This window comes from Myotis nattereri (assembly GCF_964212035.1).
Source record: "Myotis nattereri genome assembly, chromosome: 10".
NCBI classification, from domain to species: Eukaryota; Metazoa; Chordata; class Mammalia; order Chiroptera; family Vespertilionidae; genus Myotis; species Myotis nattereri.
This window is the reverse complement of record NC_138085.1, coordinates 79,993,169-80,007,040: the sequence shown is the minus strand read 5'-3', so window position 1 is coordinate 80,007,040 and position 13,872 is coordinate 79,993,169. Positions and strand designations below refer to the sequence as shown.

General features: G+C 49.1%; 1 protein-coding gene across 1 annotated transcript; it reads left to right on the top strand.

Moving 5' to 3' along the window:
- The first annotated feature begins 3,026 nt into the window (after positions 1 to 3,026).
- On the top strand, positions 3,027 to 7,372 carry LRATD1 (LRAT domain containing 1). Its single transcript, XM_081101492.1, has 2 exons — positions 3,027 to 3,255; positions 4,215 to 7,372. Exon 2 carries the CDS (start codon positions 4,250 to 4,252, stop codon positions 5,126 to 5,128), a length of 879 nt encoding a protein of 292 aa, XP_080957618.1. The 5' UTR covers positions 3,027 to 3,255; positions 4,215 to 4,249; the 3' UTR covers positions 5,129 to 7,372.
- The last annotated feature ends 6,500 nt before the right edge of the window (positions 7,373 to 13,872 follow it).

Here is a 13,872-nt window from a genome sequence, read left to right as displayed (position 1 = left end):
GGGGCCTGTGGACAGCCAGAAGACACGTCTTCCAAGCGGCTGGGTTTGGGTTTGTAATTCAGGAGAGAATGCAGCCTGGAGATTTCCATCAGGGAGTTGTCACAGGGAACTATGATGAAAGACAGAGAAGCAGACAAGATCTCACCATGACAATCCACTGGGAAGAACCTGGAAACAGAATCCAAAGAAAACCCATATGGAAGGCACAGGTTGACTGAAGTGAGCCCACAAAACATGCCAAGAGGACTAGCCAGGGGAGCTGAAGGGAAACCAGGAGGCGCAGTAGATGGGAGGGGAAAGAAAGAAGAACTTATCACAACAAGGAACAGGTCATCAGCTGTGCATCAATGGAAAGTCAACCCTACCAGTGCGAACAGACACCAAGAGAGCAACGGAGGCGAGTGGGGTACTGTGTGCTCTGAGTTCGTTCTAAAATAAAGGGTAGGCTAACCTCTGTAACAAATAGCCACAGCAATTCTTGGTGGCTTTACCCAACTGTATTCATTTCTCCCTCACATCACAGTCCAATGCGGATGTTTGAGAGGGGACAACTTCTACTCTACACAGTCATTCGGGGACCCGTGTCTCCTTCCATCTGGGGGCTCCTCATCGTTTAGAGTCTGGGAGCTCTACCATGCATCCCCGCATATGGCCAAGTGGGCAATGAGGGTGCATGGAATATCTTCACATGGCGTGTCCATTGAAAACCGTGTTAATGGTTTCAGGGGCCCAGCCTGGCACCCATTTTACCAAACTTCCACCCACATGCCATTGGCCAGACTTGGTCACCTGCTCACCCCGATCAAAAGCGTTGAAAACGAATTATAATCAGCTGGCTTCCAGAGTTTGCTTTTGATGAATATATTCTGCTTTTGGTGATACTGTGTTTGTTTGTTTTTCCAGTGCAAAAGCAGGCAGGAGGGGTGGGAAATAACAGACGAATGAAACAATTAGCAAACAATATGTTGTGATGAAAAGAAAAGTTAGGCTCATCACCAACCTTCCGCTGAGCGCTGAGCGGCCCCTTTCTTCCTTCTTTGTCGTAATTGCCAAAAGGCTACAACAGCAGGTGCATTTTCCTTTGTTTACTTTTAGCTCCTCTTTCCAGTGTCTCAGAGTCAAGGTGTTCTCTGCCTTATACTTCAAAGCGGGGAGGGATGTCAGGGAACTTATTCTCCCTGGTGGCTGCTCAAGCAGTAAGTCTTTTATCCTGGCAGACAGGGGAGGGCTGGGAAGGAGATGCGCAAAGTTGCATGTTGATGTTTGAACCTTTTGACGCTGTGTTTGGAAGCCCTGGAAATAGTGTGTGTTGATTATCCTCAAGAATGCTGAGAACAGCCTGTTCTTCTGTCCCCCGGGGCACAGGGAGATAGGACAGGTAGGACAGAACACAGCCTTCCGAGCAGATGCATTGTAAATGTTTGTGTACAGATTGGATCTGGACATGGACAGAGGGTTTTTTTAAAAAGCTACTCCACAATAAATCCTGAGCTGGTTTCAACATGTTCCTCTCAGACCCCAGCAATGAACTCTCAGATCCTCCCTCCCAGAGACCCCGGGAGTCCAGGTCATAGGCAGATATGTACTGTACTTCTTGATCGTTGCAGCCATTTGTTCAATCCTTTTAACTTCAGGGCCAAAATAAGTTGTTTATTATTTACAACAAATATATATATTAAAGATCATCACAACTTGTGCTCAGTTCCAAGGATGGCAACTTACATTCTCAAAAGTGAACACCCCCCCCCCCCCCGCCCCCAGAAGCGTGAAGATTAACTCATTTGCTTAACCCTCTGAGCACAGTGCCTAGCCACCTGCCCATGGTCAATCCACATGGGCTATTCCCATTTTTATTTTTGCTGCTGGAGCCTGCTGTCCCTGGCACGTGAAAGGGGCCCGGGATGCAAAGTTGTGCAGAGCACAAGCCAATCCACAAGGCATTCACTTTGTGCAGAGGAAGGAAGTCAGCACAGGTTGGCACTTAAACAGGGTAAGAGACCCAAGAGCGGGCACAGCCTCCAAGGGGCACAGAGAGGAAGCCCCTGCTCTCTGTTGGGAAAGAGGGGGCATTCGCAGCAAAGCTGCTGCAGCCAGTCGTCTTGAAAGGGCAACCAGATGCCTAAGAACTCTTTAAGGCTGAACTTTACAAGCTTCCTTAAACCGTCGATCTAGAATTCCATCTGTATGAAAGTTACCTTTTGGCATCCAGTACCCAGTCAGAGCACATTCACTCATGAACTCTCCATCCAGAAATGCAATCATTAGTTACTGCTGGACACTGTTCTCGCACGAAAGCTAAAAAAACTTCTTTAGCAAAGATGGTGCTGGGCCTCAGAAACACTATGATGTCCTACCCTCGGCGTTTGTGATCACCCTTTTCATAGACAGGAAGGGGCTGGCCAGGGCTCACTTTCCCGTGGCATTTCACACGGGGCTCCTTTTAAACCCAGCGCCGATGCCCGGAGAGGAGCCTCACGTCATAGGTGCAATTTCAAAGGCGAATGCACCTGGCAGGGAAAGGTCTGGGGAACCAGGACCAGCCCCGGGGCCATCAGGAACCCAGGCCCGGGGCCCCAGCAGGGCCCAGGTGCCTGCCTCCGACAATGTGGTTCCCAGCCACTGGCTGCCTCAGCGCCCGGAGTGCACCGGGGTCTCTTCCCCATCCCCACCCCCAGGCTCAGCTTCATCGCTGGAGTCCTCACTCCCTGAACGCAAACCGCGGGCGGACAGGCTCTCAGGTACAGCGGGTGCTGCAGCTGGGGGCGCGGGTGCCGGCGTGTCCTTCGCGCGCTCCCGCAGCGCTCACGCCCCCAGCCCCCCGCTCCCCGAGTGGCGCGCGCCCGGGTGCGCGGGGGACGGGGCGGGAGGGGCGGAGCGCGCGCTGGAGACCCGCCCCCCACTCCCCGCCCCCTCCCGCGGAGATTGACAGACCTTGGGCACCTGCCCCAACCAATGAGCGCGTCGCAGGGCGGGCCCTGGAACGCCGGGCTCCGGCTACTTAGAGTCGCCGCCTCCGCCGTGGGAAACCAGAATCCAGTCGGGACTGTGCCGGTGGATCGGGCGCCCCAGCCCGGCGACCGCAGACCGAGGGGCTCCGTGCCGGGCGCCCCACAGCACCGTTCCGCGAGGGGCAGAGCGGAGCCGCCGCAGCCCCACGCGCCGCCCAGGACCCACTTGCCACCACTGCCTCGCAGTACCCATGGGGACCAGGAGACTTTAAAGGAGTTTGGGGTTTCGGGAGCAGGGAAATCACGGGTACGGAAAGGCGGCTTTCTTTGCCTTGGAGACGTTTTCTCTTCGATGGTTTGGACCCTGTGCCCGGTAGGAGGGAGAGGGATTGGGGGGCTGAAAGTGGGCTCCCCACACAATCCACACCCACACCCACACGCGTACACCGCGCTGGCTTCCCCCTTCCTTCCCTTGCCTCTTTGTTCGGTTATTTTAGACAGAGCAGCCTCGCCCTGGCGCAGCCCGATCGACTGTGCTGGGGCGAAGGCGAGAAGTCAGGGGCGGCGTGCACCCGGTGGCCAGATGTGCCGTGCAGGGGTGTAGGTGCACAGATAGGGTGCGTGCCAGCGTGGGCCTGGGACTGTGTACGGATGTGGGGGTCGGAGTGGGCCATCGTGAAGGTTTGCCTTTGTGTGCTTATGTGGCAACATCGCACCAGGGTACCAGCCTGTGTCTAGACCCCAAGTGTGCAAAATGTTGCTGGTGTGTCAAGGAAGCGCCCGGGAGTCTGTCCCAGTGTCATTGTGCGCCGCGCCGGCAGGGAAGGCGTGCGACCCGGTGCAAAACTGAGCGGTGGGCTGGAGAGGGCGGGGACCGAAATGTGAGCGCAGCTCTAGGGCCTTGGGCGCCCCTTCTCCCTGCCAATGGACCCCTCCGCCCTTTCCTGGGAGTCGGTCTCCCACGCCGCCACAACCCACGCTGTCCTCCCCACCGGGACCCTGCACACCCTCCAGCCTGCCTGCCTTTCTCTCGGGGGACTTGGACCCAGTTCCCGGAAGGAGTCCCAGGCTGTCTGGTGGCGTCCACTCTCGCTCCTCGGCCCGGTGACTTCCGTGCCAGGCCTGCCCCCTGGGGTGACACGGGAGATTCGCAGGGACTAGAGTAAGGTCTCCTGGGTGGGCGGGCAAGTCCCAGGGGCACCACACGTCCCGCGGGGGAGGGGCAGCCTGACTGATCGCGTCTCTGCCTCTCCTCTGGATTCGCAGATCCCCGCTCCTGGCCCTTGCCTCGTGCGTCATTGATGGGCAACCAACTGGACCGCATCACCCACCTCAACTACAGCGAATTGCCCACGGGGGACCCCTCTGGGATCGAGAAGGACGAGCTACGGGTCGGGGTCGCCTACTTCTTCTCGGATGAGGAGGAGGACCTGGACGAGCGCGGCCAGCCGGACAAGTTTGGAGTGAAAGCGCCCCCGGGGTGCACGCCCTGCCCAGAGAGCCCCAGCCGCCACCACCACCACCTGCTGCACCAGCTGGTCCTGAACGAGACTCAGTTCTCCGCCTTTCGGGGCCAGGAATGCATCTTCTCCAAAGTGAGCGGCGGCCCCCAGGGCGCCGACCTGAGAGTCTGCGCCGTCAGCGCGCTGCCTGCGCTCTGCGAGCCGGGCGACCTGCTGGAGCTGCTGTGGCTGCAGCCGGCCCCCGAGCCGCCGGCGCCCGCCCCGCACTGGGCCGTGTACGTGGGCGGCGGGCAGGTCATCCACCTGCACCGGGGCGAGATCCGCCAGGACAGCCTGTACGCGGCGGGCGCGGCCAACGTGGGCCGCGTGGTGACTAGCTGGTACCGCTACCGCCCGCTGCTGGCCGAGCTGGTGGTGCAGAACGCCTGCGGCCACCTGGGCCTCAAGAGCGAGGAGATCTGCTGGACGAACTCGGAGAGCTTCGCCGCCTGGTGCCGCTTCGGCAAGCGGGAGTTCAAGGCCGGGGGCGAGGTGCCGGCCGGCGCGCCGCCGCCGCAGCTGCAGTACTATCTCAAGGTGCACCTGGGCGACAACAAGGTGCACACGGCCCGGTTCCACAGCCTGGAGGACCTCATCCGCGAGAAGCGCCGCATCGACGCCAGCGGCCGCCTGCGGGTGCTCCAGGAGCTCGCCGACCTGGTGGACGACAAGGAGTAGCCGCGGGTGCCGCCGGCGCCCCTGTCTCCCCGCGCCCGCTTCCTTCCCAGCGCCAGAGCTCCCCGGCCAAGGATCCACCACCTCAGTCCTCTCCTGCATCTGCCGCCGCCGCGGGGGCCAGCGCCCAAGCGGCCCCCGCGCACCCCTCTAGCCAGTGGCCTGAAGTCTCAGGAACCGGCCACGGGACTGGACTGCACGGACAGCCGCGCGCGGCGGAGACCCCCAGTGGCGGCGATCCTGCTGGGAACCAGTGTGCATTTCCCCTCGCGTTAGAAGGGGGAGAGGGAGGATGGGCCGAGGGGAGCAGGGACTCGCCTGCCCCCACGAGTCACTGCTCAGAAACGACCTCCCCACCTACCAGAGAGGCACCATCCCCGCCCCCAACGCGCAGAAAGACCTGTCGGAGGCGAGGGTGGATCTTTTCAGGGCGCAGTTCACTCCGGTATGGATGTGTACCCAGATTGCAGGATTTCCAAGAAATCGAGCCTGTCCCTTAAGCACTTGTGAATCATTCCACCACGAGAGAGCACCTCGGGACTCCGGGTCACCCCGAGGCTGCCCGGGACTGTTCCAGCTCTCCAGCCCCCAGGCCTGCGGGTTTTGTATTCCAGGCTGCGGGCTAAGCTAGACAGTGTTTGTTTCCTATGATTTCCACCCAGGGAAGCGCACGCCACCCCCTCGCACCCCGCATTCCCTGTGAGGCCCCCCAGCCTGACGGGAGGGAAGCCTTCCCGGTCCCCTTCCCAGGAGGGAAATGGCGCAGGCCTGGCCCAGGCAAGGAGAAGGGCGCTTGTTGTTCTTCACCCTACATTGCTCCCTCCTTGGGCTGCATTTCAAAAATCATCCTATTTCTAAAGGGGTTGGAGGAGAGGGAGCGAGAAGACAGGCAGTGTTCCAGAAACCAGCATTATGACAATGCCAGCGCCGGTCTATTTAGTTTGGCTTTTCCTAACAGAAATCTTAGAAGGTGGGGAAGTGCAAATAAAGTTTTAAACAACGAGGGGGCAGTGCTCCAACTATGTCAACCAAGCATATCGTGTTGATGTTTTTATTGACCATTTTAGCAACATGCTAATAAAATTTCAAATTGAAATTTTTATTTTCATGGCTTTACTCCATGATAGTTTAAATACTGGGGGCCATTAAGAGTGGACTTAGCTACGAGCTTAGCTAGCATTGCCTTTTCACTCTGTTCTCAAATCCTCTGAGAATTCTGTTTTTGAATATTGTTTCTTTAAACAGCAGCCCTAAGTGCTGGTGGCGTTGCTAATTCATGTGAATGTTGTACTGAATCTCTGCCAGCGAAGGGGTTTACTGCTTTGGTGGATGTTGCTAGCAGGTTCCATGATGTTCCTTTTCTAGGTGGTGGAAACCATTACCATCCCACGTTCCCATTTCTGTTTTTCTTCCTCCCTCCCTTAATCTCCTTTTAAAAAATGAATCTAGAGTTAGTGGCTTTTCCCCTTCTCTGTGGTCCGTCCCACAAGTCATTCCTGAAACACCAGAAAGGACTTGTAGGATCTGTATAAACGTGTGTTTTTCAAAAAATTAAGGCTGTTTGAAACCCCTTCCCTGGGCAACAATGTACCACCTTCTCTCCCTGCTCGGCAGCCCAGCCGGGTGGACTATTACTTACTAATTCCGTGTGTGTCAGACATCGACAGCATCTGGCGTCCCTTGTCAGGGAACTTGTCAAATAATGGTGTTTAGCTAATCATCGCAAGCAATTGCCTATTGACAGCTGTGATTTAGTTGGACAGCAAATATTATGGCCAAAGCCAGTTTCTTGGCATTTCAGAAATAATGCAATAAACACTAGTCGAGGTTAGCTGAGACTGGAACTGCCTCTTCCGTGGTCAATGACTCATTTCTGTTTTGTGTTTTGGTTTTCATCCTGAAGTCATTCCCTGATCTTGACTCAAAAGGTCAGGTCAATGGACTATGAACTAGAGTATTTTTCTTACAGCTATCGAGTGATTTATTTTTTAAGAAAATGTTTTAAATGCATATGCTTTCCTTTCAGCACATACAATGGCAAAACTTTTGTACTAGCGCGCTCACCTCTGCATGTATGGAGAACTGAGAGTCCTCGAGTCCCCTCACTTACGCCTCTTTCAAGTCACAGATGGCAGATCCCCAGCCGCGGTCCGTTACTGTGTCCGCACACTCTGCATTCTTTCTGTGCCCTCCTCCTGTACCTTGGCTCTCTGCTGTATTAAACACCATCCTAAGCAACTGCTCCAATAGGACTCCTTCTTGACATTTGTCCTCCAGCTGTCACTCAGAGGGTGGGACTTCAGCAAACGAAATGAATCGGTCTCTATCGCACTAGCACTAAGATTCACTTCCTCTGATGGCACATAATCTGATTGGTCTCTTTAAAAAATATTTTTATTGATTTCAGAGAGGAAGGGAGAGGGAGAGAGAGATAGAAACATCAATGATGAGAGAGAATCATTGATTGGCTGTCTCCTGCATGCCCCCCACTGGGGATTGGACCTGCAACCCGGGCATGTGCCCTTGACTGGAATCGAATGTTGGACCCTTCGGTAGGCAGGCTGATGCTCTATCCACTGAGCCACACCAGCTGGGGCTGATTTGTCTCTTATGAAGTGGGTTACTCAACAGAGGAATGGCTTACTGGGTCTACACTTGCCGAGACTAGACTGGCAAAAAAAAAAAAGAAAAAGAAAAAGAAAGAAAATGGGCTTGGCAGCCAACATAGCATTCAGGACTATATTGCCTGTTAAGAATTGGGTTGATGATGACACTTCTACAAATTCACAACAGTAACACTGGTTGCACAGGGAATTTGAAAAGTTTGTAAGATTTCTCAGATTCCTGTTGAAATAATCATTGATTATCTGTGGGCCAGTGTTAATAACAGCCAGTGTCAGAATAATTCTAATCATAGTGAATCATAGGATAAGATATTATCAAAATATCATCTAATAACTTTATCCTGAAAAATATGTATATTTTAAGGTGTTGTTAACGATGGGAGTGAAACCAAGAAGCTAGACATTCCTTTTGAAGGTGGCAGGGGCACACTTAACTTTTATCAGAAGCGAATATAATACCGCTGGGTTTTATCAGGGTTAGAGAAATGGAGCCTGAAGCCCCTTAACATTGAAGAGAAGCCAGGCATTTAGTTTGGGTTTTAGTTATCACCAAGCAACAGAACTTCCCAGTAGCTTGGTGATGCGCTGAGTGAGGCTGAGCTGGGGGTGGGTCCTGCCCCCTCTCCAGTAAAGATGAAAACTATCCTTACACCTCCACCTTCTCTCCACTTTCAGAGCATGATTCTGAAATAGCAAACTACAAAAAAAATATTTTTCTCCAAGGACTGCATTGCTACACATCTTGTTATTTTTTTTAAATGCTGGGGGGTGGGGGTGGGGGGGCGGGAGGGGAAGGAGGGTGGCTAAGCATACTTTAAATGAACCAGCCCTGAAATGCTGTTATTCCCAAAGTGTATTCCTTTATTTTTTAAAAAGAAATCCTATAGAAGTTACATGTATTGCATTTATTTTTCAAAAATAATTAAAAGTATATCAATGAGTCAAATATATATATATATATATATATATATATATATATATATCCTCAATATTTAAAATAGAAGTACCTGTCATGACTGTTTCATTACCAGAAAGAGCGATATAGATTCACTTATGGTTAGAAAGCATGTGTGCCAGATCAGAACATCAAACACAGAAGCAGCCATAAGTTCAAAGATGTTAATCGATGGGATTAGATTTTTTAAAATGTTGATGTTTTCATCCTCTCTGTGTTGTTTCTAAAATGAACACTTTTGTTTGAAGAATGATTTTTTTCCAGAAAAGCATGCTACTGGGGTTTGCAAACTCATGCATTACCTGAGTACTTAGTATACCCTGAGGGTCTTCACAGATGACCTTTACGATTACATTCTCTGTGTGTGTCCAACATGCCTAAGACTTGAGTGTCTGAGTCCTCTTATAAATGGATGGGGTCTAGTTTCACTGCGACTAAATGAATTGCACAAACAAAGCAGAGCAACCTAATTTCCTTTTACCCACGTGGATATCTTCGAAGTTTTTTGCTTTCTCTTTTTTAAAAAGATGAAGAAAATTGGATTAGGTTTGCCTTTCGTAGATGTTTTGCCACCTGCACATAAAGGGTTTGCAGGTGAAAGTACGGGCTTTCTGGTTTCCAGAAACATCAAGAACTGTGTTTAGGAAATGTCTAAAGCCCAGCTCAATGTCATTGACAATTGTTAACTATCAGCAATCCTATCTAATAAAAGGCTAATATGCAAACTGTCTCCTCGACTGGGAGTTCGACCACGGGGTGGGGCCAACTTCCGTGTCCCCTGCCCCCCAACTGGCCCAGCCCAATCGGCCAGATCAGGGTGGGCCGGCTAGACCCCACCCATGCACAAATTTGTGCACTGGGCCTCTAGTGTGTATATATAATATACGTATATATAGTATATATATAATGTACATACTGCCAATATGTACATATATACTTACATATGTATATATGTGTACGTATATATATATATAAAATTTCTAACTACAGCTCATAATTGTGATATCATTCAGAGATACATTTATCTCGATATGTACATGCATGCATACGGACTATTTTAAAACAAAATAGAAAAACAAGAGGAAAGGTTTTAGGGGTCAAAGCGCTAAGGAGGACCTGGGGCAGCAAGGTGGCTATGCCTAAAACTAAGTATAAAAAGAAGAAAATACGGGACTTGCAGATAGTTTTAGTCTCACATTTAGACAAATACTCTCCTTGTTTCTCTAACCAAAAAGACACAAGATCCAAAGGAAAGCTGTAAAGATTAGGAAGTAATTGAAAAATAAGACGCAAGATGATGTGCGGAGATTAGGCGATGAGAGAATAAGCTAATAAGCTTTTTAACAGGATTCCTGTTTTCCATTCTAACAGAATAAGATAGTAAAGCTCTTATTTCCCCGCCATTTAATAATTTATAAATTCTTCATAATATCATAGCTCATATGTTGCATGTTTACCTCATTGGAGCTTGCAATGTGAAACATTTAAATATTTGAGTATGTTGGAGAAAAGGAAAAATAGTCTTGTCTGCCCTTTTTGCTGAAGGTGGGTTTTTCACTAGCAGGGCCCAGGTGAAGGATTCCCCATGGTGTGGCCTGTAATCCATCTCTGGCGCTTAGTAGGTGCTCAGTAAGTGTCAGGCTGTGGAGTCTATTAGAAGTGGTCCTCAGCAATACTTTATCCCCAGGAAAACCAGGAATCCCACAACCCAGCTTAAGTAAAGGGGAGCCTAAATTTCTCTAACTGAAATTGTTAGGGTTTTCCCACCTCGGAAGGCTCACGGACATACAATTTATAAGGCTTAAGGCAAATTTCAGTTAAAGTGTATTGTGAATATTCTGCTTGCTTCTAGAAAAAAAAAAACAATCAAAGAATCCAAAGAGAAAATGTCCTCTGGCCATTTGGTTGGAAGAGGAAAGAAAACTAATGATTCCGAGTAGAACGTCTCACAGCTTCATCTCTCACTTACCTCCAGGAGAGATTTTCCTTGCATGAAATCACAAAATTATTCCTGCAGAAGGAAGCTTATTGAAGCTCTTGCTAAAAAATTCTCTTCAGTTATGTAGGGGAAAACCTACTAGAATACGAGCTTACCTCTCTGGGAAAATTAGATTTGATGGCGTTTAGTCATGGAAGTTTTTCTAAATAAAAATTATTCACTTATATATTAAAATTTCCAAATAATTGCTATGCCCAGTGGCTGTTATGATCCAATTATTTTTTATGTGAACTTAACTTTTTATGAGCTTTGAACTTAACTTGGTCCAATGGGGAGAGGCTTGTAAAATATTAGGTGTGAGTAGGAGCAACGTCCTACATGCCAAGCACAAAATCAATGCTCTACAAGCTACTGTGAGCTACAGCCAGTGTTCAAAAACCAGAAAAGATCATAGAAGGCCACCGCTTGCATACTTCCTCAGGAAATTCTTGCCATCAACCTGTGGTACAGACATCAGCGCTCTGAGCATGCTGGGAAACTCCAGGGCTTCCTTATTTTAAGTGTACTGGCATTTGCTTGAACAGATAAGTTATTATTCTAAGTTCAATTATTTTCCCCTCCAGCAGTCCCGCAACACGCCAGCTCTTTGTTCACTGCCAAGCCCATTGTTTTCAGATTTCAGATTCTCCTGGGGAATGAGCAGATCAGGGGGAGATCATACTGACCATGATCCTGTAAAACATCTCCCGACTCCTAATAGCATGAGCTTTATTTCCTCCTGGTCCGGCTTCTCAGAGGCAGTGTCCGCTCTGGGTCTGAGCCAGAGAGAATCCAAGGCTAGCGTTGCCCCATTTAGCAAATAAAAGTACAGGCCACTCAATTGCATTTGCATGTCAGAAAAACAAGGGATAGTCGTTTCAGTATAAGTATATCCCAAGCAACCCTTGAAACATCCTTATACCCAAAATCAGTGCCCTCCTCCCCCATGAGCATCTGTATTATTGTGCAAATTTTATGAGACAGGATCTACCCAAGGGAATGGGAGGAGAGGTAGTTATTCTGTCCTCTACCGACTAACAAAATAGGTTGCTTGACAGCCCAGATCTGTTTTGCCCATGTTACTTCCTGAATGCCTTCCAGGGCTTTCTATACGTTGCCAGATAAAATCCAGGCCGTGTGGCATCAGTCATTGCTGCCCCTTCTGCCCCCTGTGCCCCAACCTCTGAGGCTTCATCCCCTGATCCATCGCAGGGCATTCTCACTATGTCATCTGCCCTGAACCACCTGCCTCTAGCAGCTGGCCTTCACTTGACCTGTTTCATGTGTGTGTGTGTGTGTGTGTGTGTGTGTGTGTGTGTGTGTAACATCCTTCGTCCCTCCTGGGCCACAGGCCAAAAGCTGCCTCATCCTTTGCAACCCAGAGGTTATTTATCAGCCGTTCTGTGGTGCTTCTACCCCCACAAGGCCCTTGACTTCAACAGCATCAGCAGACACACTGACCCATTCTCACTGAGCTTCTTTATGCAAATACTTACCATTCACTCTAATCACTTCACATTTCAATTTTCAGCACCTAAGCTATGTCAGACACAAAGTTAATGGGTATCATAAGCAGATTGCATTCTGAAGTAGGTTTTAATCTTGGCATTTTGAACTTTGGTTCCGTAGTAGCGAATATCTGGTCATATTAGATGCTCAGCTAATGCTGACTTAATTATTTTTTAAAAATTATTTTTATTGTTCAAAGTATTACAGCTGTCCCCTTTGGTTTTGTTTTTTCCCCCCCATGGACCCCTTCCACCCTGCACTCGCCCCTCCCAGGCCTTCACCACAGTATTGTCTGAGTCCATGGGCTATGCATATATGCTTATAAATTCCCTGGTTAATTTCTCCCCACCCACCCCCACCTTCCCTTTGAAATTCCTGTCTGTTCCATGCTTCTACGTCTGTGGATCATTTCAATTCAGTTAATTCCAAAGCAAAGATCCTTCCACAAGAACAGGAAAGTGCTATTTTTAAACTAATCTTCTAATGGCAGTTCAACTCTTTAAACATGTGTGGGGTCCCTAGTAAAGGCAGGCCTTTGTTTGGGCCATGTAGGTCATCTAACCGTCAAGAACCCAAGCTGGTAAAGAAGACAGGCACGCGATTAGCCCTAATTCACGACAGTCTGGAATATGGGTCTTACCAAGGTATCATTTCAAAAAATACTGTTAAGGTCAAAGGAAGTAGCATTTGGAAATGACATCAGTTTCAAGAAATGAAAGTCACTGACTGCCACAGAAGAGCTGAATGAAGTTTGTAAGACAAATACACAATTTTGTTGGAAAAATAGACAATTTCTTCGTGTGATTTAAAGGTAATAGCTTATCTTCTATCATTTATGTACAGAATTTTTTAGAGTGAGTTTTGTTCTCCAAGTTCTGTAGAAGTGGTATTTAAAAAGACTGTAGTAAAACCTTTTTGCTATAGAACCCTGGAGATTGGCAGGTTATTAGCATTTAATTTACCCATTAATTCACCTCCCAGTGTAGGCAAGCTCTTTGATTGACAGGTGAACTGATTGCCTAAGTTCAGTTCACAGGGTTAGGACACCTTCTCCAGCAGGAAGCTGTGCAGCTCAGGGGCCTCATGGAGTTGGTCTGGGCCTGAAGGAGTGATGGTCTTAGCCCTTCAGAGATAAGGCGCTCTCACTCAAGGAAAGAGGTCAAGGCCACCGACAAGCCGCCAGGGCCACAGGTTATTTCTGAAGGGCAAGGTGAGCTATAAAAATAACATAGCCAGAAGTCAGAATCCATGAGGACAGTGGTCAGAGGCAGTGTGCAAAACGTTTCCAGATTAAGACCATTTTCCCAGGTAGAATTAGCAGTTGAGGTGGAACTATTGCAAAGAGGAAAATTGGCATCTCTTATATGATACTGGCTGGCAGTCTATGTAAATATTTCAGTGGTAAAGCATACTGTGTTTAATTTCAAATGGCCTTTGAAAAAAGACGGAAATCTATTAACTTTGACAATATTCCTTCAATAAAAATAATAGAATTTCTTTGAAGAAAAACAGATCTAAGCTTCTTGTCTAAGGAAACCCTGAATTTGCTCAGATGCTTCTAATGGCCTCTAGCACAATGCATCAGCTTTCTGAAGTTGCCAGTACTTTATTAAATACTGCCATGAAAATTAGCATGTAATGCAGGCAAATTTTTCCATTTTGTATGGCCTTCTCATTTGCT